General features: G+C 47.3%; 1 protein-coding gene across 6 annotated transcripts in view; it reads left to right on the forward strand.

The window, feature by feature from the left end:
• The first annotated feature begins 1,373 nt into the window (after positions 1 to 1,373).
• Positions 1,374 to 26,379, forward strand: part of Dnah8 (dynein, axonemal, heavy chain 8) — a 254,479-nt gene continuing 229,473 nt past the window's right edge. Inside the window, exons 1-9 of one of the 6 annotated variants that reach the window (XM_039099329.2) lie at positions 1,519 to 1,724; positions 3,425 to 3,505; positions 7,226 to 7,720; positions 7,832 to 7,966; positions 15,871 to 15,955; positions 17,044 to 17,195; positions 20,875 to 21,064; positions 21,901 to 22,064; positions 25,742 to 25,918. In XM_039099329.2, coding sequence (XP_038955257.1) covers positions 7,271 to 7,720; positions 7,832 to 7,966; positions 15,871 to 15,955; positions 17,044 to 17,195; positions 20,875 to 21,064; positions 21,901 to 22,064; positions 25,742 to 25,918 — 1,353 coding nt within the window. In that variant the 5' untranslated portion in view covers positions 1,519 to 1,724; positions 3,425 to 3,505; positions 7,226 to 7,270. Of the gene's footprint in view, positions 1,725 to 3,424; positions 3,506 to 7,225; positions 7,721 to 7,831; positions 7,967 to 15,870; positions 15,956 to 17,043; positions 17,196 to 20,874; positions 21,065 to 21,900; positions 22,065 to 25,741; positions 25,919 to 26,379 lie in introns of all 6 variants that reach the window. The other 5 variants (XM_039099330.2, XM_039099327.2, XM_039099333.2 and 2 more) reach the window with 5 other exon arrangements.

Consider the following 26,379-nt stretch of genomic DNA (forward strand, 5'->3'; position numbering starts at 1 on the left):
CAGACAGACACAAACTCGAGGTGTGTGCTGCTGCAAAAAGCTTTACTTCTTGGCGTAGATTTAAGCAGTTAGAACAGGTACATCATAATTGGCAGTCATCCAGCTCTTATTCATCGCCCCACCAAATGTCCCTTGCAAGGAGGAAAGCAGAACGTATAGTCTAGGAAACATTCCTCAGCCTCAAACAATAGTTTAGAAAACTGCAGTTATACTGCCAGACTTGTGGGCACCAGATATGTATTCGACATTTACCTTTGTTTTAATAAAGTTTAAACTCTATATTTATGGCCCCTCAGAATAAAATGGAAACTTTTGTAACCATAGTTAACTCTTGATAAGTTTATTCAACTTGTTGGAACTCGTCTATGATCTTTCTAAAAGAATCGTTACTGTTTTGAATCATGCTAAACAAGGGTTGGGGATTTAGCTCAGTGGTAGAGCACTTGCCTAGCAAGCACAAGGCCCTGGGTTCGGTCCTCAGCTCCGGGGAAGGAAAAAAAAAAAGACAAAATAAAAGTTGAATCATGGGGCTGGGGATTTAGCTCAGTGGTAGAGCGCTTACCTAGGAAGCACAAGGCCCTGGGTTCGGTCCCCAGCTCCGAAAAAAAGAACCAAAAAAAAAAAAAAAAAAAGTTGAATCATGCTAAACAAAACTTTCCCAAAAGGGGGAAAAGACTTTTCTGAAACAGTCACCTTGTTAATGGCTGCAATTAATTTCTCTCCTATTCGCTGGAAACTAATGGCTGCAGCAGTTGAATTCATCGCAGCCGTTGAGTTCATCAGGATCATGTTGGTGTGAGACGTTTCCGTCTCTGAACTTTCAGTTCCTGAGACGTCTAAAGGTACATGACCATCTTCCCACACTGCTATATTCTTAAAATCAGATATTGTTGACAGGCTTAAAGTTGCTAAGATCACCAAGGCTAGAACACAGAAGGCACCTCCACTGCAAGCATAGACCCTGGTCATCATCTTTTTGCAGGGAGACTGCCAGGGACCTCCAGGAGGCCAAGCCATTTTAGGCACATGCTTCTGTTCCGGATAGAAACGAAGCACAAGAGCTTCTTGTCACACAAACTCTACCGGAGTGGGTGTGGCAAGACCCTGTATTTAAAACTTGATCAAGTCTGAGGTCTTTATCCCAGGGGTCTCAAACTCCATAACACTAATTATCATATCCCTTTTTCTTCATGTTCTCTAGCCTGTCCCCAATCACTCACAGCAGACTAACACATCTAAGTAATTAAGTTACACAAACGTAACACTAAGCAATCTCCAGAACGGTAAAGTCAGTAGAAAACATTGTTAGCAATTTGCACAGCTCTATGACGTCCCCCCCTCAAAGATTTCTAGAATGTTCTCAAGATACTGGAACATGATTGAATCCTCACAGGGCCCCCGCCCACCCAGTTACCATCTCCAGGTACACGGTCCTCTGAGCCCAGAGTCCCCTAAGCAAAGTTTCAGTTCACTGACCGCAGAGGTGAGTCATCCGATGGGCAAGCCCTTGCCCTGCAGCACCGCATAGCGAGGCACCCGCGGGGAAGCAGCATCTTGCGGGAGCCAGCGCGAGGCGCCTTCACCCAACTTCCTTTGTACTCTCAACGGCTGAGCCCTGGGAGGCAGCAGAGGCTGCGGGCAGCTCTACCAAAGCAGCTACTGTTGGGACCCGCTATGGTGGCCTAAGGTTTGAGACAGCTTCCCACCAATTTGCAGGAAGGCCAGTGAGTGGTGGGCGCAAAGCTTGGAGTGGCGGGTGTAGCAGCTAACACTCAGCAAGTGCGGGGGTGGGGTGGGGGGGTTTCCCGTCGAGTGCAGAAGCTACCTGCCAATCCAAGTCTGAGTATCTGACTCCCCATTCCCGCTAGCTCCTTTTTAAAAGTGAAAGTTAGAAGTTAGGGATGAGGCACCAGGCAGTAAATGATTAGTATGTATGATGGGGGCTGGAGAGGGGGCGAGATGAAAGAAACAAGGAGGGATGGGGAAGGAGAAAGAAAAGAAGACAGGAGGGAGGGAGAAAAGAGGGAAGGGGAGGATGTCAGGAGGGACTGGGCGGACCTCGGGAGGGAGGGGGAGGGGGAAGGGAGGAATGGACAGAGAGAGGGAGGGATTCCGAGGACAAAACAGAACAAAACAGAAATCCTGGCTGAGAAGGTGGCTCGGCAGTTAAGAGTACTTGCTGGTTTTGCTGAGGACCAGAGTTCTGTTCCCAGCACCTACGTTTAGGGCAGAGGCGTGTGGAGTCCGTTCAGCAAGCAACTCTGGCCTTCACGGGCGTGCGCACATATTTGGACCTGCTTGTAGGAGCACATACATGCCCACGCACACACACAGACACACACACAGACACACACACAGACACACACACACACACACACACACACACACACACACACACACACACACACACACACCCTTCCAGGCTGTTTTCTGTTCCTATTCTCCCACACCATTATTAACGTCTCATCACTTAAATTGCTGACCTAGCTGTGGCTTTTCTGGCTTCCCTGCCTCTGTCCCCTAACAGGAGCCACCTTCTGTACTTCTGCATAGAGCACAGCCCTCTGTCAAACCACCCTCACCCCAGTCCTCCAGGTCCTACAGAGACAGCTTCTCTTCATTGGAAAATCTTTTCCCCCAGAAGTTCCTTTGCTTGCAAGCCTCTCTAAGCCCTTTGTTAATCCACCCTTCCTTCCTTCTCTCCTTCCTTCCTTCCCTCCATCTGTTAACTTATTTTATGACGATGGGTGCTTTGTCTACACGTATTTCTGTGCACTATTTGCATGCCCCGTTCCCACAGAGGCGGGAAGAGGGCATCTGATCCCCTCAAACTGGAGTCATAGATGATTGTGAGCCACCCTGTGGGTGCTGGGAATCAATCCAGGTCCTCTGGAGGAGCAGCCGGTGCTTTTAACTGCCGAGCCATCTCTCCAGCCCCCCGATCCACTTTCTGTGGACATTAACCCACCTTGGCTGAATTTAACCGTGTGTCTTGCCAGTTGGCCGCTTTCCTTTAAAGGGACTCCTTACATGAGATGCAGCTGTCAGGTCTAAGAGAAACTGGGGACAAATGGCTGACTGCGGTGCCTATTAACATACCAACTAGGCTAAGAGTGTGGCAGTTAGCAGACTTCCCTCTCTGTGCATCACAGAGACCCATTACAGAGTCCATGTTGGTATACCAGCTCTTCTCACCCCACACCCTATCCTAAACGTCTTCCCCTCAAGGGTTTGCCTTCCCTCAGCTTCTCATTCCCATATAACTCTGCCATTTTATGTATGTATGTATAATAAATAAATCTTTTGAAGAAATTGCAAATAATTTGAGAATAATAGTTCTCTTCTCCCGGCCTCTCTCTCTCTCTCTCTCTCTCTCTCTCTCTCTCTCCCTCTCTCTCTCCCTCTCCATTTCTCTCTCTGACAGAAATCTTGCTATATAGCCCTGGATTGCACTGTGTGGAGCAAACTGGCCTCAAAATTGTAGCAGTCATTGTGCCTCAGTCTTGTGAGTTCTGATCATGAGTGGGTGTCCATGTGCCTGGCCTGTATAAAAATAATTTTTCTCGGGGTTGGGGATTTGGCTCAGCGGTAGAGCGCTTGCCTAGCGAGCGCAAGGCCCTGGGTTCGGTCCCCAGCTCCAAAAAAAAAAAAAAAAAAAAAAGAAAAGAAAAAAAGAAAAAAAAATTTTTTTTCTCTTCCCCTGTTCTGCTTTTGTGGAATTGGGGATTTACCAGGGACCTCATGCATGTTAGGCAAGCAACTCCATCACTGACTGACGTTCCCAGCACAAGAGTTCTTTTTCGTTTGTTTGTTCATTTTGTTTTTGAAACAGAGTCTCTCCACACAGCCCTGGGTGTCCTAGAACTCACAACTGTAAACCAGGCTACCTGAAACTCACAGAGATCCATCTGCTTGCCTCAAAAGGGCTGAGATTAAAGGCATGTGCCACCAAGGCCTGAGGGTTCTTGCTTGTGATTTTTGTTTTTCTTTGGGGACTTCTGAAACCGAGCCTCCCTGTGAAACCCAGGCTGGCTTTGAACTTATGATCTTGTTGCCTTAACCTCTTTAATGTTAAGATTACAGATGCATGCCATCACACTCGACTAAATGTCTAAACAGTTATAGTCACTTTTGTTTGGTTCATTTTTAAGACTTTATGTTTGTGGGGTTGGGGATTTAGCTCAGTGGTAGAGCACTTACCTAGGAAGCTCAAGGCCCTGGGTTCGGTCCCCAGCTCCGGAAAAAAAGAAAAGAAAAAAAAATTTATATTTGTGTATAAAATGTTTTTTTTTATTTATTATTTATTATATATGAGTACACTGTAGCTGTCTTCAGATACACCAGAAGAGGGCATCGGATCTCTTTACAGATGGTTGTGAGCCACCATGTGGTTGCTGGGAATTGAACTCATGACCTCTGGAAGAGCAGTCGGGTGCTCTTAACCGCTGAGCCATCTCTCCAGCCCTGTATGAAATGTTTTGGCTGCGTGGTTGTCTGTGTACCATGTGCATATGCCCATGGTGGTTAGGTTAGGAAACGGTGTTGGACTCACTATGATTGGGTCTAGAGTCAGTGTGTGCCATCATTTGGGTGCTGAGAATTGGGCAACCAGCACTCTTTTTTTTTTTTTTTTTGGTTCTTTTTTTCGGAGCTGGGGATCGAACCCAGGGCCTTGCGCTTCCTAGGCAAGCGCTCTACCGCTGAGCTAAATCCCCAACCCCGGCAACTAGCACTCTTAAGACACTGAGCCATCTCTGATTGGTTTCAGTTTAATTATGTATCTGTGCGCATGTGCATGTGAACATGGGTGCTCAAGGAGGCCAGAAGGGAGCATTTACTCTCCTGGATTACAGGCCGTTGTAAACCATTCACCGTGGATGACAGAAAAGGAAATCGGGTCCTCTGCGAGAGCTGAATGTGTAGATAACCACCAAGCCCATGAGCTAGTCCCGTGACAGAACCTTTCTGGAAATCCAAACTATAGTCCTGGGTTTTTTTTTTTTTTTTCTTTTTTCTCCAGAAAGTGCTTTAACAACTTAGCCATACCCCAGTCCCTACTTATTTATATTTGAGATGGGGTCTTGCAAAAGTTACTTTTATTCACCTGATGTAATTGTGGACTTACTGCCTCCGTCTGCTCACCTGGACCTAGTCCTGGAAGCTTCTAACCTCCGTACAATCTTATCTAGGCCTAGAACGTTTTCAGCCTCTGAGACTTACTGCTGAATAAGCTCACTCTTCCTAGCACTTAAAAAAAGATTTATTTCTTTTATATGAGTACACTGTCGCTGTCTTCAGACACACCAGGAGAGGGCATCGGATGCCCATTATAGATGGTTGCGAACCACCATGTGGTTGCTATGCATTGAGCCTTTGGGAGAGCTGTCAGTGCTCTTAACCACTGAGCCATCTCTCCACCCCTTTAGCTCTTTCTTTCTTTCTTTCTTTCTTTTTTTTTTTAGAGATTTATTTATCACTTTATTCAGACACACCAGAAGAGGGCATCCAATCCTGTTACAAATGGTTGTGAGCCACCATGTGGTTGCTGGGAATTGAACTCAGGACCTCTGGAAGAGCAGTCAGTGCTCTTAACCGCTGAGTCATCTCACCAGCCCCCTTTAGCTCTTTCTGAATGAATTCGTGCTGACTAGTCAACTCAGCTGGTCTGGCTCAAACTCCTCTCCATGCTGCTAAGTGATTCAATATGGCTTCTCTTAGCCCCTCCCATTTTTCTCTCCTTGTCACTTGGCAATGTGTTCTAGTCCTCTGGTTCCTCATTCTGGGGTTCATTCTGTCTTGACCTGTACCCAGCCTGTTCTTTCTCTGCAACCTGTCTCTCTACGAGTGTCCCAGGAAAACAGTTTCCTTCTTCCTCTAGCTTCTCTTTCCTCTCTCTCCTTGAGAGAGTTGGGCATCTCCTATTCTGTCAAATCTTTCTCTGATTCCTCACTTTGTCTGCCACTCAACCAATTGACATCACTTTCAAACAGGGCTGCCTCCGTCCACGAACTAAGTTTACCTTCATTGTCTGGGATTAAAGGTGTGTACTAGGGGCACGTCTGTATTCCAGCCAGAGGGATTAAAAGTGTGTGCTAGGAGGGCTGAACCACACCACGCCTAGAAACAGGCATTTTCAGTAAACAACACAATCTTGGGGTTCAAGTGTGATCGAATATCCTGCAGCTGGGTCTCCTAGTCATTATGGAGCTGAGCGTTACCTTGACCTCCTAATCCACCGGCTTCTGCATCTTGGCGGACAGAATCACAGGCCACCATCACTGCCTTACGATTTATTTATTTTTAAAACCACTATACAAGGCAGCAGGACCCATAACAACACTTTAATGACCCAATCCCTGGAGACAGCATAGTTCTCTAGCACCATAGCAAAATCGAGTGAGCTCTTAACCTTGGGAAAAACAAAACAAAACAAATGTATGTGTCTGTTCTCACCTTAAAAAAAAAACAAAACTCAAGGCTGGAGAGATGGCTCAGCAGTTAAGAGAACTGACGGCTTTTCCAGAGGTCCCGAGTTCAAATCCCAGCAACCACATGGTGGCTCACAACCATCTGTAATGAGATCCGATGCCCTCTTCTGGTGTGTCTGAAAACAGCAACAGTGTACTTATAAATAATAAATAAATCTTAAAAAAAAAAAAAACAGACCAAAAACTCTTTAGGTCTGTAATTTTAGCTTGTTTAGATAATTGTGGCAAAGAAATACATAATTTTGTCGTTATTGCGGTTGTTAACTGTCTAGCTTTAAGGGGAATGTCCTAATGTATTCTCTGCTGCTTTGATGAACACCATGATCAAAAGCGACTGGAGGAAGAAAGGGCTTATTTCATTTTTTCAGATCACAGTTCACCACTGAGGGAAGTCAGGGTAGCATCTCAAACAGCAGCGCTGGCAGAGACCATGAATGAAAGCTGCTTACCGGCCGCCCTCTTGCCTGTTCCTAGCCCTTCTTATACAGCCCTGGCCCAGCAACCTAGGGGTGGTAACACTTAGTGGGCCCCCTACTATCAATTAACAATCAGGAGAATGTTCTACAGACATGCCCACAGCCCAATCTTCTGTAGGTAACTCTTCAGTTGAGATTCCCACCTACCCACCCATAGTGGGTCAAGTTGACGACCACGATTAGGCATCACTGGGAGAAATAAAAACACCCGATGGTCAAGTTATTTGCACACTTCTTAAGGAAAATACTTTCTAATTCTAGATTTCGACGTTGAAGATCTTCTGCAGGGGGAAACTACGTTGAGAAATGGAGTCTGAGGAAGACAACACAGCCCCACCTCCTCTGAGTGAAGAGGAAGCTCCGCCCCCTCCCCCTTCAGAAGACACTGCCCCTCCCGCGGAGCAGGCCCCGCCCCCTGAGGATGGTGCCCCGCCCCCCACAGGAGATGGCGTCGAACCCAGTGCTGAAGGAGAAGCTCTGCAGGCTGAGGGCATAGACCCCGCGTCCCTGTCTGTGCAGGAGGATCCTGCTCTTAACATGACGGACTATAGGAGTCTGATTCCCTCAGATGAGGAGATAACAATGCCGCCGGAGGATGACGAGTCTGGCCAGGGCAGGGTCCGGGCGAGGCTCGCCCCTAGGCCTGTACAATCAGTGTTGTCCGATGGGCTTTCTCAGTCTTCCCGGCGGTCCTCCAAGTTCCGCCGAAGTATGACCGGCATTCCAAACCTCCAGGAGACCCTCAAAGAGAAACAGGTTTGCAGCTGATTGGGCGTGCCGTGGGGGAAATCCTAAGACTTTCCATTGTTTGAAAATACATTTCTCCATACTTCCATTTTTTTAAAAACGTGTTTCCACTTCTTTTAGGCACGATTTAGAGAAGCAAGGGAAGGCCGGAGAATGAAAATTGACCCCTCATATAAATACATATTTGAAATTCTAGGAGAAAAGCTTGGACTGGATTTAGTATCTGTGGAAGAACTAATTTTGGATTGCCCATCGGTAAGCCGAAGTTGTATCCTTTGCTTCGTCTCCCCCTTTATTTTGGGGTGTGTGCTTCTATGGGTGCGCACGTGGACCGATGGTGCCTTTCTCTACCACCCTCCACCCTGGAGATGTGCGTATTAAAGAGGCACCACAGTGCACAATTGCGTGGAGACAAGCTATGGTTTACTAGGTCACCAAAGGTCCCCCCAATAGAATATACCTTGTGGTCAAGGCTGGCTTTACAGAGGTGAGCTTTGCAGTCACACAGGCTTCTGGGTTTGTTTTTTGTTTTTTTTTTAAACACTTTTTTTTTTTTTCGGAGCTGGGGACCGAACCCAGGGCCTTGCGCTTCCTAGGCAAGCGCTCTACCACTGAGCTAAATCCCCAACCCCTCTGGGTTTGTTTAATGATCTAATGCAGTCATATTGTGAGAATTCTTCTTCCCACTACTCTTCTTTCTCTCTCTTTTTTTCTCTTCTTTTCTCTGCCTCTTTTCTTCTTTCCCTCTTCTCTTGATTTTTAGTTCCTCCTGCTCCCTCCTCTTCTGCTTCCTCTTCCTTCTCCCCCTCCACCCGTGGTAGGAGTGAATCTACCCTAAGCCTTAATACCCATGCTAGACACTTACCTGCCTTATTATACCTGAGCCGCCACCCTCCAGTCATTTTGAAGTTCTTATGGCCCTTTCTTTGTATCGTGCCCCAGCCTCACAGATTTTGCGGGCGGTCTCTCGGCTTCCAGCAACGTTACCTTACCAATAAGAGAGTTCTCTCCTGTCATTCTCAAGCTGTGTTATGATGCCCTCCCTTCCTAATGCCTATCTGGGCTCCAGTGATAACTCTGCCAACATGCCTTCCTACGCCGCACATGGAGGCCAGTGGGGGCTATGACCATCAGATGAAAGGAAGGCCAGGTTCACAAAAGGGTTTGCTCTGTACGTCTCGCATCCCAGCCATTATTTCTGTACTGAGGAAAGCAGACAGGCGAGCAACCTTGTTTACCCCCTGAACATTGCTAGGCCGTGCTGGCGACCTCCATACTGGAAGCCTAGCATTAGACGGTTGTGGCTGTGTGGGACGGGACTGCAGGGTTGGAGAGACTACTTTAAGGGAGTGCCAGCTGGATTTTCGAGCTGGTGTTCCCTGTTTGGAAAGAGAGTCTGTTGTGCTAGCATGGGAGCAGGCGTTTGCCAGTGCAGACCTCTTTTTTTTTTGGGGGGGGGGACGAATTTTCTTAAATCCAAAACTGATGGTTGGTATGGTAGCACATGCCTGTAATTCCAGCATTTGTGAGGTAGGGAGATCCCAAGTTCAAGGCCAGCCTGGGTCTGACAGAGACCTCTACCTCTAAAAACCAAACAGATTGAACAAATTGAACCAAACTGCTTCCACTGTTGAAATAATCGGAGCTGGCTTCCTAAGAGGAGGAGTGCTCACAAATGCCTCATCAAAAGACAAGCTTCCAGTAGGTGAACCCTAAAGACTTCTCAATTTCAATAGACCACCACCTCCCTTTTAATTCCTGCCCCCTTTCAGAGCCCAGCCATGACATCATCTTACAGACTCCAGCACAGCCTACCTGGGCTCCGGCGCAGATACTTTTGTATTAACTGCTTTTCTGGAAGTGTCTGGTCTCATTTTTATCCACCTACTGAATGCAAACAGAACAGGAAGTATGGCCAGGTTATAAGGTCCATTCACTTCCTTCAGCAAGGCTGTACCCCCTTAAAGGTTCCATAACCTCCCCCAATAGTATCATCAGCTGGGGGACCAAATGTTCAAAGTTGTGAGGCTCCGGCCATTTCTCATTCAAAGCCTGTGTCTTAGTGTTTTATTGCTGTGAACAGACACCATGACCTAGGCAACTCTTTACAAGCGCAACATTTAGTTGGGGCTGGCTTAAGGGTTCAGAGGTTCAGTCCGGTATCATCAAGGCAGGAGCATGGCAGCATCTAGATAGGCGTGGGGCAGGCATCTTCATCTGAAGGCTGCTAGCCTTAAAGCCCACGCCCACAGTGACACACCTACTCCAGTAAGGCCACGCCCACCCCGACAAAGCCACACCCCCTAATAGCGCCACTCCCTGGGGCGAGCATATACCAACCATCACAGCCTGCCACCTCCTGTTTGCCATTTCTGAAGTGTTGTCTCGCTATTTGGCCCTATATGGCTAGGTGCCGCCTCTAAGACCCCCATGAATGTAGTCAGACGCTGCTTGGGGCACAGGAAACGTAGACATCAAAGGAAGCGTCAAAGCAGAGCAGGCACATCCATGAGAGCTGTGCTAAGCCATGGTAGAGGGGAGACAGTATAACCTCGAGGGAAACTAAGCTAAGGTGGAGAGATTGAGTTAGTACGTATTTACTCAACGGGACAGAGAAATGAGAAAAGTTGGCATTGAAGGGACCACTATTGGCTCAAGACACCCTCAGCAAGTTCTCAGCTCAAAGGAGATTTGTTTACCCCAGAGGGACAAAGACAAGAGATAGAGGAGGAGGGGGAGGGGGATGGATGGACAAGAGACTGCCTCTAGATAGAGAAGAGACCCATGTGGGCCATAGGAAAATGGCAGCTTATTAAGGTAAAAGGGGGGGGGGGAGGATGTTTAATTTCCATTGGACATGCTAATCAGGCGAGACAGAGGGGGCTTTTGACCGCTGGATTTCAGTACTTTGAGAGCTGGACCTTGGTGGTCAGCCTCAGGAGGAGGATGTGGCCAAATAAGGCACCAGACCTTGGTGGCTGGCTTTAGGAATGTTATTTAATGGTTTAGCAGGGCAGAGGGAATGGAGGAGAAGGGCAAGGCCTGCCAGAGCCCCGTTTGCCAGGCCCAGACTGGCTAGAGTCTCTTCAGGCATGAAGTTGAGGGCCTGGTGAATAAGATGCTAAACTTGGTGTGGAAGGAATTTATTAATCCTAATAATCCTAATCCTAGCTAGCCTGTATCAAAGATACACAATCCAGGTATTTTGTTTACAAGCCATAAGCCTATACTGGGCAAGTTTGGAACTATAAACAATGTATTCCCTGGCTATAAAGTCCCTTGTTACTTGCTGTTTCTTCTGGCCACATGGTGATGATCCATCTCCTCTCTTGGTAGCCTCCCTTTCCTCCTCCTCCTCCTCCTCTTCCTCCTCTTCCTCCTCTTCTTCTTGTTCTTCTTTGTTCTTCCTCCTCCTCCTTCCTCCTCCTCCTCTTCTCCTCCTCCTTCTTGTTCTTGTTCTTCTTTTCTTCTTCATCTTCTTTCTCCTCCTCCTGCTCCTTCTCCGTCTCCTTCTCCTTCTTCTTCCTCCTCCTCCTCTTCTTCTTGTTCTCCTTCTTCTTGTTCTTGTTCTTCCTCCTCCTCCTTCTCCTCTTCTCCTCCTCCTCTTCTTCTTCTTTCTTGTTCTTCTTGTTCTTCTTCTTCCTCCTCTTCCTCCTCCTCCTTCTTCTTTTCTTCTTCCTCTTCCTCTTCCTCCTCCTCCTTCCTCTACCTGCAACCACCTTCACTGGCTCCTCAAGTCCCTCCTTTCTCCCTCCACTGCCCAACCACAGACTGTACTGTTTTATTGACCAGTTGAATTGGAGAGCAAGGTTCACATAGCATCACTTGGTGTGCATGAGGATCTGCTCCTGTGGGGGGGGGGGATGGGGGAGGGGGAATCCACATCTTGAGAAGCCAGTATTAGAATACAAGCAGCATCAGACCAACCCACTACATCTTAGTGTATCAGTGATCTTCCCTGCGGCTGGGATTGGATACCTGTCAAGCAGTGACTTAAGGGAGGGAGGATTCCTCTGTGCTCACCATTTTAAGAGTCCGTTCATTGCAGGCAAGGCATGGTGGCAGGAGCCTGAGATGGCAGGCAGGTCCCATTGCATCTGCAGTCTGTCTGGAAGTCGAGAATAGAGAAAAAAGTGGGGTCAGGCTATAAAATGCCCCTCCTCAAGGCCTACTTCGTGCTGATTTCCTCCCCCTACTGGGGGTTTCCACAACCTTAACATCTGGGAACCTGGTGTTATGGTGGACATTTTCCATTTAAACCACTACAGTTTGGGTGGTGTAGATGGGAAAATGAGTCTATAGGTATTTAGGAAATACTGTCTGAGGGTGAAACTTATTCAGGACAAAAGGCAGCTTATTAAAGGGGTCAGTAAAGGTGTTTCTGTTTTGTTCCTGGTATGATGGCTCCTTTTATACCAGATCTGTTTTTTCCTTGTGACTTACCTTGTCCTGTGGCCTAGGAAGCTGGCATCTGTGTGACTGAACATATGGGTGCCCTTGCTCTCTGGCTTCTGCCTTGTTGAGTGCTCAGCCCTATTCCCTGCCCATCTTAAATCTCTGCAAAGTGGGGTTGGGGATTTAGCTCAGTGGTAGACCGCTTGCCTAGCAACCACAAGGCCCTGGGTTCGGTCCCCAGCTCCGAGAAAAAGAAAAAAAAAATCCCTGCAAAGGGTTCCAAGCTGCATGCACGGATGCACATGAGTGCACATGTGTGTGCATGTGGAGACCAGAGATTAATATTGGGGGCTTCCTCTAGCTCTCTCCACCATGTATGTTTGGGTGTATGATTCATTTTACATGTACGAGTGGTTTGCCTACGTGTACCTGTGTGCATCATATGTTTGAAGTTAGAAGAGGTCATCAGGTTATAACCTGGGACTGAAGTTCTAAACTTATTGCTATGAGCCAACAGTCTGAGTCCCAGGGACCAAAGCTAGTTGGAGAAGATGGTTATTCAATAAAGTACTTACCTTGCAAATTAGAAAACCTAAGGTTGATCCCAGAACCCATGTTAAAAACAAACAAACAAAAAAAAAACAAAAACAAACAAAAAACCCCCACCAAAACAGGGCTGGAGAGATGGCTCAGCGGTTAAGGGCACTGACTGCTCTTCCAGAGGTCCTGAATTCAATCCCCAGCAACCACATGGTGGCCCACAACCATCTGTAATGAGATCTGATGCCCTCTTCTGGTGTGTCTGAAGACAGAGACAGTGTACTCACATACATAAAATAAATAAATATTAAAAAAAACAAAAACAAAAACAAAATACAAACAAACTAAAAAACAACCCTAATGTCATTAGTACATTCTTGTAAACCCAGCTAGAGAAGCAGAGAGGGTTCAATCCCTGGGTCTTATTGATCAGTTTGCCCAGCCCACCCTGTGAGTTTCAGACCAATGAGAGCCCTTGTCTCAAACAGCTGTTGGACAGTGCCTGAGGAGCATTTGTCCTGCTGGCCTCCAATCACTTACCCACACGTGCATCGGTACTCACACACATGGACACACGTGCATGCATACCTCTTTACGTGATCGCCTGATGCACACGAAGTTTGAAATCTACTCCCCTCAAGGGGTCGGCTTTGTTGCACCCCATCTTCCAAGTTGTAAGTGGAAAGAAGCAATCTCCCCAAGAGAGGCTTCCGTACAGAGCCAGTGGGGCTGAGGGACAAGTGTGTGGGACTTGGTCGCCCTCATAGGATGGAGACCTTTTGCTTCCGAGGCTTAGTTCGTTTTCCGCCTTCTAAGATATCACACGGACTGGACTCTTCGATACAAATTCCAGGCTCACAAGTGTGGAAGAAATCTCATGACGATAATTTGTCTCCTTTTTATATTAGTTTATGTGTCAGGTTAGAATTGGTGAGATTATCACCACTTAAATGATTCGTCGAGCAAAGGCATTAGCGCCTAGGGTCCTGGGTTCTCCCACTCAACTTTCACAGTAGCACAACTTTCATAATAGAGTGTTTACCTCCCCCTGTGTTTACGTGGCGTTCTTTAATGCTGAGCTAAGTAAGTGACTAGGCAGAGCGGTAGAGTAAATCATTGATGGAGGACCAGAAATAGGGCACACTAGTTCATCTCAGGAGGATCATGTAAGCCCTGCAGTTAGGGTCCAGCCTGGGTAGTATGTAGAGACAATCCATCTCTTCTCCCTCCTTTTTTTTTTTTTTTTTTTTCCAGAGCTGAGGACTGAACCCAGGGTCTTGATCTTGCTAGGCAAGCGCTCTACCACTGAGCTAAATCCCCAACCCCCCCTTAAAAAAAAAAGATTTATTTATTATATATGAGTACACTGTTGCTGTCTTCAGACACACCAGAAGAGGGCATCAGATCCCATTACAGATGGTTGTGAGCCACCATGTGGTGGCTGGGAATTGAACTCAGGACCTCTGGAAGAGCAGCCACTGCTCTCAACCTCTGAGCCATCTCTCCAGCCCCCTCTCCCTCCTTTCTTTCCCCCTCTCCCTTCCTTTTCTTCTTTACTCTTGCCTGACAGGTTTTCCAATATATTCCAGACTGGTTATGATCTTCATACAGAGCCAATCCCTGCTTCAAGTTCCTCAGAATGGTCACAGGTGTGCGCCACCGTGCCCAACTGTGAAGTCTTACCTCCCTCATGGGCTGGCAATAGCTGAAGAGACTTTTCAGTTGGCAGAGTAAAACTCTTGCTCTGCTAGTGTGAAGACCAGAGCTTACTCTGTAGAGCTCACTTAAAAAGTCAGTCAAGGGGCTGGGGATTTAGCTCAGTGGTAGAGCGCTTACCTAGGAAGCGCAAGGCCCTGGGTTCGGTCCCCAGCTCCGGAAAAAAAGAACCAAAAAAAAAAAAAAAAAAAAAAAAAAAAAAGTCAGTCACAGTAGAGTGGAAACAGGCAAGTCAGCTTTACTCAGACAAAAAGAAATGACGCACCAGGTTTACCTTTGGTCTCCTAGGCATGCATGTCTGTGCGAGCACACAAGCACACCCTCATACGCACACATGTACACACACATACACCTTCCCAAACCACCTGGTCAACCAGCAAACCAACCATGCTGGATGGTTTTATCGACTTCATACGAACCTAGACACACCTGGAAGGAAGAATTCTCACTTGAGGAATAGCATCCATCCATTTGGCCCGTGAACACGACTGCAGAAAGGGTGTTTTCTTTCTTTCTTTTTTTTTTTTTTTTTTGGTTCTTTTTTTTTCGGAGCTGGGGACTGAACCCAGGGCCTTGCGCTTCCTAGACAAGCGCTCTACCACTGAGCTAAATCCCCAACACAGAAAGGGTGTTTTCTTGATGGCTGACTAATGTAGGAGGGCCCAGCCTGCACAGGAAGGGTAGTCAAACAAGCAGAAGCAAGGCAGTGAGTGGCATTACCTCATGGTCTCTGCTCCAGTTCTGCCCTCGGGGATGGGCTGTAACCTGCCAAAAAACACTTTTCTCCCCAAATTGCTTTTGGTCATGGTATTTATCCCGGCAACAGAAAGCCCACAGGGACACCAAGAAGTGAAATTTACCTTCTTTTCTCAGATGTTCCTGCCTTAGCCCTACCAACCTTCATCAACTTTCTCCTCTTCCTCCTCTCCTCCTCCTCCTCTTCTTCTCCTCCTCTTCTTCCTCCTCCTCTTCCTCCTCCTCCTCCCCTTCCTCCTCCCCCTCCCCTCTTCCTCCTCCCCCTCCATCCCCCTCCTCCTTCTTTCTTCTTCCTCCTACTCCTCCCCTTCCTCTTTTGGGTTTTTTGTTTGTTTTTCAAAACAGGGTTTCTCTGTGTAGCCCCTGGCTGTCCTAGAACTTGCTCTGTAGACCAGCCTGGCCTCAGACTCAGAGCTCTGCCTACCTCTGCCTCCCGGGTGCTGGGATCAAAGATGTTCGCCACCACCATCACCTGGCTCTTACTGTTTGCTTTGGAGAGAGGATCTCTCGAAGTTGCCCAGGCTGGTCAAACATCCAGTCAGCGTTCCAGGCCAACCTTGAGACTGTGATCCTCCTGCCTTGGCTTCTCGAGACGCTAAGATCATAGACCCAAGCTACCAGACTCTTGATTGAGGAAGGTTCTTTGAGTCTTCTTTTATTGGGAAAGGGACACTGAGGAGCTACACGAAGCTGTAGTACAAGAGCTGCTTAATTTCATTCTATTGATCCTCTTTCTCTCTCTCATTTGACAGCTGGACGCCTTCTCCAGTTTTTTTGAGAAAGGCGGCTCTAAGACACTGAAGTTTTTGTACCAGGAAGGAGATGTGCCTGGTTTGGGTAAGGATGTTTTTATGGGGGTTCTCGGCTTGAAATGAACTGATGAACGTTGAGGCGCTGACTCTTTTTTCCCCCATAGGCTTCCACTTTCGCAGAGAAAACTTGACCAGAAATCTATGTTTAAAAACACTTTTTTGGGGTTGGGGATCTAGCTCAGTGGTAGAGCGCTTGCCTAGCAAGCGCAAGGCCCTGGGTTCGGTCCCCAGCTCCAAAAGAAAAGAAAAAAAACATTTTTTGGGGGAGGGGTTGGAGGGGGAGGGAGGGAGGGAGGGAGGGAGGGAGGGAGGGAGGGAGGGAGGGAGGGAGAACCAGCTCCTGCAGGTTGTCTTCTGACCTCCACATGCATGGCTTGCCACCTACGTGGGTAAACAATAAATGTAATAAAAAAAAAACCCTCCGTTCTGAGTTCAATAATTTCAGCCATTGCTGTCCTGTTTAGGGAGAGGCAGTGAGGCATCGGCCTCTATTGGGAAGGTACACTTTTTCATTAGACTTTTAATTGCCGTTTTCTGGAACAGGTCGATCGTTTCTGTCTTCGTGTGTTTAGATGGCTAGAAGGCGGCACGATCCCTCTCTGGAGCCCGGCAGTTGCCCCTTGTGGCCCTGGCTCAATGTTTTGTGGCATCTGCCGCTGTTAGCTGCAACATCTGGCTTTCCTATATGACACCTAAGATAATTATCACAACAGCCAGGTTTCAAGAACTAGATACGGGGCTGGGGATTTAGCTCAGTGGTAGAGAGCTTGCCTAGGAGCGCAAGGCCCTGGGTTCGGTCCCCAGCTCCGAAAAAAAGAACCAAAAAAAAAAAAAAAAAAAAAAAAAAAGAACTAGATACTTGGGCTGTCCATTTAGTCTTAGACTACTTGTTAAAAAAGTAGTATGTGTGTGTATTGGTGTGCATTTGCACACATCTCTGTGGGTTATAGAGGTGGGGGACAACCTCAGGAGGCATCTTAAGGAATGATACCCACCTTCTTTAGCACAGGTTCCTGCATTGGCTTGGGGCTTACGATAAGGCTAGTTTGGCTGGCCATTAAGCAGTCGCTCTCCTCCAGGAGTTCATGCCCAGTTCTTGACACTTGTTTCCAGAATGTGGTCGGACAATTACCGGCGTCCCCAAAGGGGGGAAAATGATGAGACTGTACATAGACAACGCAGCCCCCGAAAAACTGAAGGAACTGTGCTTATTTTTCGTCCGCTGTCGGAATGACGTTGCCATCAATTCTAAAACCATTTACGAGGTATGTTTTAAAACACAGAGAGCTTTCCCACACACCCCACCCCCTTTTTCCTCCTTTCCTACGTGCAAGACTGAAATGAGTTCCGAGAAAATGACGTGTTTGTATACTTAAAGAAACCAACCAGGGGTTGGGGATTTAGCTCAGTGGTAGAGCGCTTGCCTAGGAAGCGCAAGGCCCTGGGTTCGGTCCCCAGCTCCAAAAAAAAAAAAAAAAAAAAAAAAAGAAACCAACCAGTCCCCAGCTCCGAAAAAAAGAAAAAAAAAAAAGAAACCAAGGGGTCGCCTGTCATAGCGCTCGGTTAGTGTCTTCCTGCAGATACCGACTTTGAAAGCTTACATTTTGCGAAGAAAATTTGTTCTTTTGTTTTTGTTTTTTAAAATATTTATTTATTTATTTTTTGTGAGTACACTGTAGCTGTCTTCAGACACACCAGAAGAGGGCATCGGATCTCATTACAGATGGTGGTGAGCCACCTTGTGGTTGCTGGGAATTGAACTCAGGACCTCTGGAAGAACAGTCAGTGCTCTTAACCACTGAGCCATCTCTCTGCCCGCCCCCCCCCCCCCCAAGAAGAAAATTTGAAGGTTTATGTTTTTGAGGCAGGATCTCATATAGCCCAGGCTGGCCTTAAGCTGCTCGGTGCACACACACACACACACACACACACACACACACACACACACACGAGGTGGTGTGTGTCACTGTTCTGGTTTGCTTTCTGTTCCTGTAACAAGATGCTGGCCAAAAACAATCAGGGGAAGAAAGGGTTTACTTCCCTTCCACCTCTGGATCACAGTATAGCATTGAGCAAAGTGGAGACAGGACCTGAAACAGGGACGTGAGGAGCGATTGCTGCTCCCCTAAGGCTTGCTCAGCGCGCTTTCTCATATAAAGCAGGACCATCTGCCTGGGGGTGGCCCAGTGGATCGGGCCTTCCCACATCAATTAATCCAGAAAATGACTCTCACACATGCCCGCAAGCCAATCTGCCGGATGAAGTTCCTCAGCTGAGCTTTCCTCTTTCCCGGGTGACTCTGGCTCTCATGTCACCTTGAGGAAAACAGCCGCCAGCCCTAAAGTTTGTGAAAAGCCGCTTTCTTCTGAAAGGCCTTTAGGGACACATTCAGTTTCGTTCACAACGTCTTATGTCCCAGTTACTACACTTATTCTCTGCTTCGTATTTTACATTTTTTGGACATTTTCAGGGAGAAGAAGGAACTGACTGAAAGTCTAGGCATTGCTAACCTAACTCAGGAAAGGCCGGACTGCAGGATAGAAGCAGCCCGTAGCGTTACATAGACCAGAATTTACCTCCAAGCCTAGTCGCTGGCTATCGCGGTTTCTGATGGCAAGCGGCTCGCCCTCTGCGGGAAATGCGCATGCGGGGTAGTTGTGGGACCTCAGAAAGATAAATACCGCCCAGCTCAGAGTGGGTCTTACTTCCTACTTGGGTGGGACGGGTAACACATCCACATGTAGTTTGGCTTCTTTCCTGTTTGTGAGGAAAGACTGTCTGGAGAGACGCTGTGAAGTGAGGTGACCAGTGGTTCCCCTTGGGCCCTCGCGGTCACTTACCTGCATATCTTGTGCTGGTTGAGACCTCTGCCGGTAGTTCATGAGGAATCTGCCCTTCCCCCTCGCTGGGCTCATCTGGCTCCCTAGGCTAGTTCTTTCTGAACTCTTGTTGCTTTACCAGGCCATCTCCATGTGTGGACGAATGTTCTGCCTGTCATCAGTTTTACTGATGCTCTCCTCAGTTAATCTATGGGTCAGTCTGCTATTTTTAATAATTTAGACTCCTCCGTTCTCTTCCCCTTGCCTTTGCCGTCCACCTTTCTCCTTTAACCCTCCCCTCCCCTCCCCTCCCCTCCCCTCCCCTCCCTTCCCTTCCATCCCTTCTTTCTGTTCTGAGGATCAAATCCATGACTACTTGGCATCTGCAAGCCAAGGGCTCTCCTACTCCGGCCATATCTCCAGCTCTCTTTTGTTCGTTTCTGAAGAGAGTGAGTCTCGCTGTTACCCAGGCTGGCCTTGAACACCTGGGTTCCTAGTAAACCTGTGTCAGCTAACACTTTAGGGTTGTTTGTTTGTTTGTTTGTTTGTTTTTTAAAGAGTCACAGTTATGCATGATTGTGGTATAGAGATGAATAGATTCTTTGAGGCCTGGGACGCAGGGCTGGGTTCTCTCTACTGCACTCTCCAGAGGCAGTTCTTAAGTCTGTGAGATGGGGCTGGAAGGCGGGCTCAGAACGCTCTGCTCTTCGGGGAGTGCCTGAATTCAGTTCTCTGCATCTCCCTTGGGTGGCCCATAACCACCTGCAATCCAGGCTCAGGGCATCCGACACCTTTCAGACACGGCAGGCCTACCTATGTGTGTGCATGTATTTAAAAACAGAATAAAAAAAAAATGAGAAGCCTCTGTTAGAATAATCGCTAATTTAACTCTACAAGCCTCTTATAACCTTTCTAAAGTGTCATATGTAGGAACAGATAAGAGTCAAGTTCAAAACCAAACCAGACAAAACAGCAGCAGCAGCAACAACCAAAACCTCAAAGCAGAATCTTATTATGTGCAGCCCATAGAATTCACTCCGTAGATCAGGCCAGCCTTAAACTCAGAGATCCCCCTGCCTCTGCCTCCTGGGTGCTGGGATTAAAGGCATGCATCACCATGCCCGGAAAATTTAAATCTTTTAAAGAACTCTCTGGCCCTTCCCCTTTCCTCCCCTAGCTCCCTTCTTCTGACGTAATTATATTTCAAACTTTGTAGATAAGCATCAATTCCTATCGTAACGATGCAAATGCGGACGCAAGATCTTGTCCCAGGGGTTTTCAAAGCCATGGCAATTAAGAAGGGAAAACAAACAATACAGGAAAGGGGCCAGGGCAAGAAACAGCCCAAAGACAAGTCCTCAACGGCCCACTTCCTCCAACCAGCCCCCAGCCCTTCCTACTTTGAACCACTTCCAGTCATCATCCCACTCCCGGTCTGCCGGCCCTCTTCCCCCTACCTCTTTATATAACAGCCCCATTACAATGCATGCCCATTACAAAGGAATTAGTCCAGGGATTAGTTCAGAGTCTTCAAGAGGTAATCCTGTATGGAAATATCACCACCAGGCATGTTTCCCTAATCCCCTGGGAATCTCTCAAGTCAACAAGGATTACCCATCATGCTGTTTTCTCCACCAACAGCACACCTGGTACCCGAGAATGTCCAGGTATGAGAGGCTCAGTTGCTCTTTCCCACGCCCCCCATAGGTCATAGGCACAGCTCCTCCCCTTGGCAGAGATTAAAGTACTGAGGAAAGCATCTCCAGGGCAGAGCAGGGCCAGATGTGAGAGTGTTAGTTGCAGGTGGCTCAGTGGTTAAGAGCACTGACTGCTCTTCCAGAGGTCCTGAGTTCAAATCCCAGCAACCACATGGTGGCTCAACCATCTGTAATGAGATCTGATGCCTCTTCTGGTGTGTCTGAAGACAGCGACAGTGTACTCACAGACATGAAATAAATTAAAAAAAGTGTTGATTCCAGACTTCTACTGTTCATAAGCATTCCGTGTTTCCCAACAGTTTACAAAATATATCAACTGTTGACTGCAGGTGAAAAATAGCTTATGATTTTTTCCCCCCAGTTCTTTAATGGACTTAACGCCTAACAGTTGAATACCACCCTTTCAGGATGTGCTGTTTACTGTCTTGGATGCGTCCAAAGGACTCTTAAAAGGAATCAAGAACATGCTGAAAAACATATTTCTACCCGCTATCCTTGCCACGGGCAACTGGGGTGCCTTAAACCAGTCTAAGCAGGGCGAATCCGAGAAACATATTTTCACAGAAACCATCAACAGATATCTTTTGTTTCTGGATGGTAAGTGTACGTCTTAAAAGTGTGGCAAACCACTCAAAACGAGGCCTTTTAGCTGCAGGGTTTGTTACTGAGAGCAGGGTTGATAGAAGGAAGGTCTTCAAAAGGAGATGGTAATAAAAGTCACCAGGAGCCCTGGAGAACAGGAGGGCCTTTCTCACCAGGGTTCTTTGCAGGTAAAAGGCATTCATTCTATCAGGAGGGATGTTTGCCTGTTCTTAGTCAAAGTTTGCCACTAAGAGATGGCTTAGCAGTTAAGAGCTTTTGCGGCTCTTGTAGAAGACCCAGGCTTGGTTCCCAGCCTCTCCCCCTCCCCCAACAGCAGCTCCTAACTCCAGTTCCAGAGGACCCAACGCCCCCTTGTGGCCTCCGTGGGTACTGCACACACGTGGTGCAAAACTTGGGCACACATATACATGAACACAGATATTTTCAAACCGGGCTTTACAACAATCTCCTTAAAATGTACTTTTATCACTTAACGCTGTGAAAGTATACAGTTTGATCCGTAAGTCAACTCACAAGCTCTCTCTCTTTTTCTTTTCGAGACAGGGTCTCACGTAGCCCCGGCCAGCTTCAAACTCCCTCTGTGCCTTCACCTTCCCAAGTGCTAGGGTGAAACCTCTATGCCTGGATTATGCTAGGGGATCAAACCCAGGGTTTTGTGCATGCCAGGCAGGCGAGCGCCCTAGCAACCGCGCTCCATACCTACCCGTGCAATTATTTCTTTATAAGGCACTGGATCGTTCTCTTTTCTGTAAACCTTACAGCCCGGAAGCACTCCTCGCCGCGGAACGCGCGCAGGGACCTCTTCCTAACATACCGTTTCCTTCTCTAAGGTGCCACCATCAGCATCGAGGGGACAGTGATGTTGAAGAAGGTGGACAATATCGATTTCTCCAAGCTGCACACCTTTGAAGAGGTCACAGCGGCAGCGAGCAGTTCAGAGATGGTGCATCAGCTGGAGGACGTCCTGATGATGTGGTACAAGCAGATCGAGCAGGTGGGTCCTAGCTTGAGGTGTGGGGGGTAGAGGGAGGGGGAGGGCGGGGGAGGGGGGATTGAGAGCGGGAAAATATCACAATGAAGAGAGCCACAGAGACAAGCACTTAAGTTCATCCTGGGTGGCCAGTGGAAGTGTTACCGCAGTCAGAAAGGCTTAGCCTAGTCTTTTGGTCTCTCTCTTTTTTTTTTTCTACCCCCGAGCTGAGAACCGAACCCAGGGCCTTGCGTTTGCCAGGCAAGCACTCTACCACTGAGCTAAATCCCCAATCCCCAGCCTAGTCTTTTTAATATCACCATTCCAATGAAGCAAAAGAACAACAAAACAAAAAACCATAGCATACATCAAACTTCTTGGGGCAGTTGTAAAATCATTAGGAATATTCTGTATAGATTTATTAATGCTGGAAATTAGTACAGTGATGGCTATTCCTTAACTAGCCAGTTAACCACACCAAGGCCTTTTACTATTTCAAAGCTGATGCTTTAGCTGAGCCGACTCTCAAACAGCTCATCTAAGTTACCTTGACCACCCAGCCCCATGTAGTCACGTGGCTAGCTATACCTTCCAGGCCCATAGTCACATCTGCCCCCTCTCATGTCTCCTAGCAAAATGACCTTCCTTTTTCTTCTTCCCAGAGTTTCTTTCTCCCTCCCAGGAAGTCCTGCCCTCTACTTCCTGCCCAGCTAATGGGCTGTCATCAGATTTTTATTAACGCCAATCAGAGAATGCCTGGGGTAGGTGAGGAAGGACAGAGGTACAACGTCACACAGTATATCCCATCAGGTAGTGGAGATAGCTAATTTGTTAAAGTTCTCATCATGCACATGAGAATCCTTGATTTCAATACCCAGCACCCATACTAAAAGTCAGGCGTGCAACTTTAACCCCAGCACAGGGAGAACAGAGACCGCTAGATCCCTGACATGGGCCAGCTGTCCTAGCCTAATTAGTAAGCACTAGGACCCAGTGAGAGACCCAGTCTCAAAACCATGTAGATGGTGCCAGAGGAATGACAACTGAGGTTGACAGCTAGCCCTCCCTTCAACATGTGTGCACACGGGCGTGAACACCCATGTAACCTGTGCATACAAGGGCATGAACACCCATGTAACCTGTGCATACAAGGGCATGAACACCCATATAACATGTGCATACAAGGGCAGGAACACCTGTGTACCATGTGCATACAAGGGCAGGAACACCTGTATAACGTGCATACAAGGGCAGGAGCACCCATAATACATGTGTGCACAAGGGCATGAGCACCTATATAGCATGTGCATACAAGGGCATTGAACACCCATATAACATGTGCATACAAGGGCAGGAACATCAGTGTAACATGTGCATACATACTAATTAATAGAGAGGCAGATCTTAGTAATAAGGGCAGAACCCTCATGATCTAATAACCTTCCAAAGCCCTTACCTCCAAATACTGAGGGTTAGGTCTCTGTGTTTGAGTTTGGGAGGACAGCCATGTTCAGCTGACATGTTAACATTACAGCGTTAGAGATTTATTCCATTATCATCATGGCGGAAAGCATGGCGGCATGAGACATGATGCTGTTGAAGGAGCCGAGAGTCTCATGTCTTGTTCCCTAGGCAGCAGGAAGTGACTGTCACGTGAGCATGGCCATCGCTAGCAGCAGCTTCCTCGAACAAAGCCACGCCCACTCCAGTAAGGCCACACCTCCTAATAGTGCTGCTCCCATGATCCTGTGGGGGTCATTGTCTTTCTTTTTTTTTTCTTTTCTTTTTTTCGGAGCTAGGGACTGAACCCAGGGCCTTGTGCTTGCTAGGCAAGTGCTCTACCACTGAGCTAAATCCCCAACCCCGGCATTGTTTTTCAAACCACCACACTGCCCTAGCAGAGGACATGAGTTTAGTTCCCAGCACCCACAAAGCAGGTTCAGCCTTCTGTACCTCCAGTTCCAGGGGATCTGATGCCCTTCTCTGGCTTCCATGGTGCACGTGCATGCAAACTAACACCATATACATAAGATAAAATAAAAAAATACATCTTAAAAAAATGTGACCTCAGATGCCAGCAAGATCCACTTAGAAAATTGTATTCTGTTAGACAGACTTATATATATATATATATATATATATATATATATATATATATATATATATATCAGTCATCCATATACTTAAGGAAGCAGAGAGCTTTATTCTTCCTTTCCCTCTGTAAGGATTTTCTACTTCTGGTATTACAAAGGTCAGGAATGCATATACAATGGCTGTCTTCGCTCAGGAGTCTCAGTGGAATCCCTCAGACTGTAGGCCTCTTATGGGATATTATCATGTCCTCCATTCAATGACTGCTGTAGTTTTGCCTTTAGTGCTATAATAAAATACCCTGACAAATAGCAGGGCTGGGAAGATATCTCATGGTAGAGTGCTTGCCTAATACATATGGAACCCTAAGTTTGATTCCCAGTATCACACATACACACACACACACACACACACACACACACACACACACACACACTTATGCACACACTCACACATGCACATACTCACACACACACATACATGTGCACACACACATGCATACACATGCACACACATACATGCACAGACACACTCACATGCAAACACACACATGCACTCACACATATACACATACACATGCACACATAATGCACACACATGCACACACTCATACATGTGCACATACACATACATGCACAGACACATAGTCACATGCAAACACGTACACACTCATACATGCATACACTCACACACATACACACGTACACATACATGCACACGCATGCACACACTCACATGTGCCCACACACATACATACACACACACACACACACACACACACACACACACGTACACATGCATGAGCGAGCATGCTTACTCATGCTCACCTTCCTCTCTGCCCTTATATAATTCAGGACCTCTGCCTAGGGAATGGCGCCACCACACTGGGCTGGGTTGTCCCATATCAGTTAGGGAACTCAGGACAATCACTCACAGGCATGTCTATAGGCCAACCCGTGATTAGGTTATTCACTGTTGAGTCTCAAGTGACAAAGACAAACGGCACAATGGTCAAATTAATTTATGTACTTTACAGAAGCATACGGACCTTCTCATTCCCAAGAGTCATTAGTTACAGCTGGCTAGCATTGTCAGGTGGCCTCGGGTGGCTGCTATGTCAGGTGTACCATGGTGTCACGGTTTGACTTTGCAGTACACTGAGTGCCAATGGAGCTAGGCCTATTTAATGGCTGCTTAGGCTTCTTCTTGCTGACTCGCCTGTTTAAATCATTTACTTGGTTATCTTTTGGATTGATGGATGTTACCTTGTTGAACTGCTGGACTTCACATAGTGTTTTCCAGGTCTTAATTCTTGGTGGTTCCCGCTAGGTCCTGCATTCATTTGGCAGGTTGCCTTTAGTGATAGAAATCTTAACAACTTCAATTTCATTTCATTTTATGTGTGTTTTGCCTGCACGCATGTATGTGCACCACATGCTTGCAGTACCTGGGACAGTCAAAGAGGGGGCTATGCATGCAGTACCCAGGGTAGTTAGAAGAGGGGGCTATGCATGCAGTACCCACGGCAGTCAGAAGGGGGCTCTACATGCAGTACCCACGGCAGTCAGAAGGGGGGAGCTACTGGTAATTGTGATGACAATCAATTTCAGGTCCTTATTGAGAGTGAGCAGATGAGAAAAGAAGCTGATGATTCCGGCCCACTCACCGAATTGGAGCACTGGAAGCGCATGTCGGCCAAGTTCAACTACATCATTGAGCAGATCAAAGGGCCCAGTTGTAAGGCCGTCATAAATGTGCTAAACGTCGCACACTCCAAGTTGTTAAAGGTAAAAGGTTCTTTCATTGTAGACGGGATGTTCTTTAGAACGACTTACTAGAAAATTACCCTGATCAAACGGCCTCTTAAAAAATTTGAGACGTATTTTGAGTATATACCACAGGCAGCTGGAGTTAGAGGTGGTTGTAAGCCACCCAGCCTGGGAGCTAGGAAACAAACTCAAAGCCAGGAACACAATTAACACTGAGCTGTCTCTCCAATCCTCACCTCTTCCACTAAGTAGGCTAGGCCTGCTTACCCAGTAAGGCCCAGACATTTGCTTGACCCTATCTCCGCAGGACCGGGATGACACAGGTTCCGCTCCACCCAGCTCTTTTGACATGGGCTCTGAGGCTCAAAACCAGGTCTCCTTGTTTTGCGGCAAGCACTTTTCTGACTAAGCTCTCTCCCCATTCCCACAAAAAAAGGCATCATTTTTGCATGTTAGGAATTTCAGATTTTCCTAGTTAT

The sequence above is a fragment of the Rattus norvegicus genome, chromosome 20 (assembly GCF_036323735.1).
Source record: "Rattus norvegicus strain BN/NHsdMcwi chromosome 20, GRCr8, whole genome shotgun sequence".
NCBI lineage: Eukaryota > Metazoa > Chordata > Mammalia > Rodentia > Muridae > Rattus > Rattus norvegicus.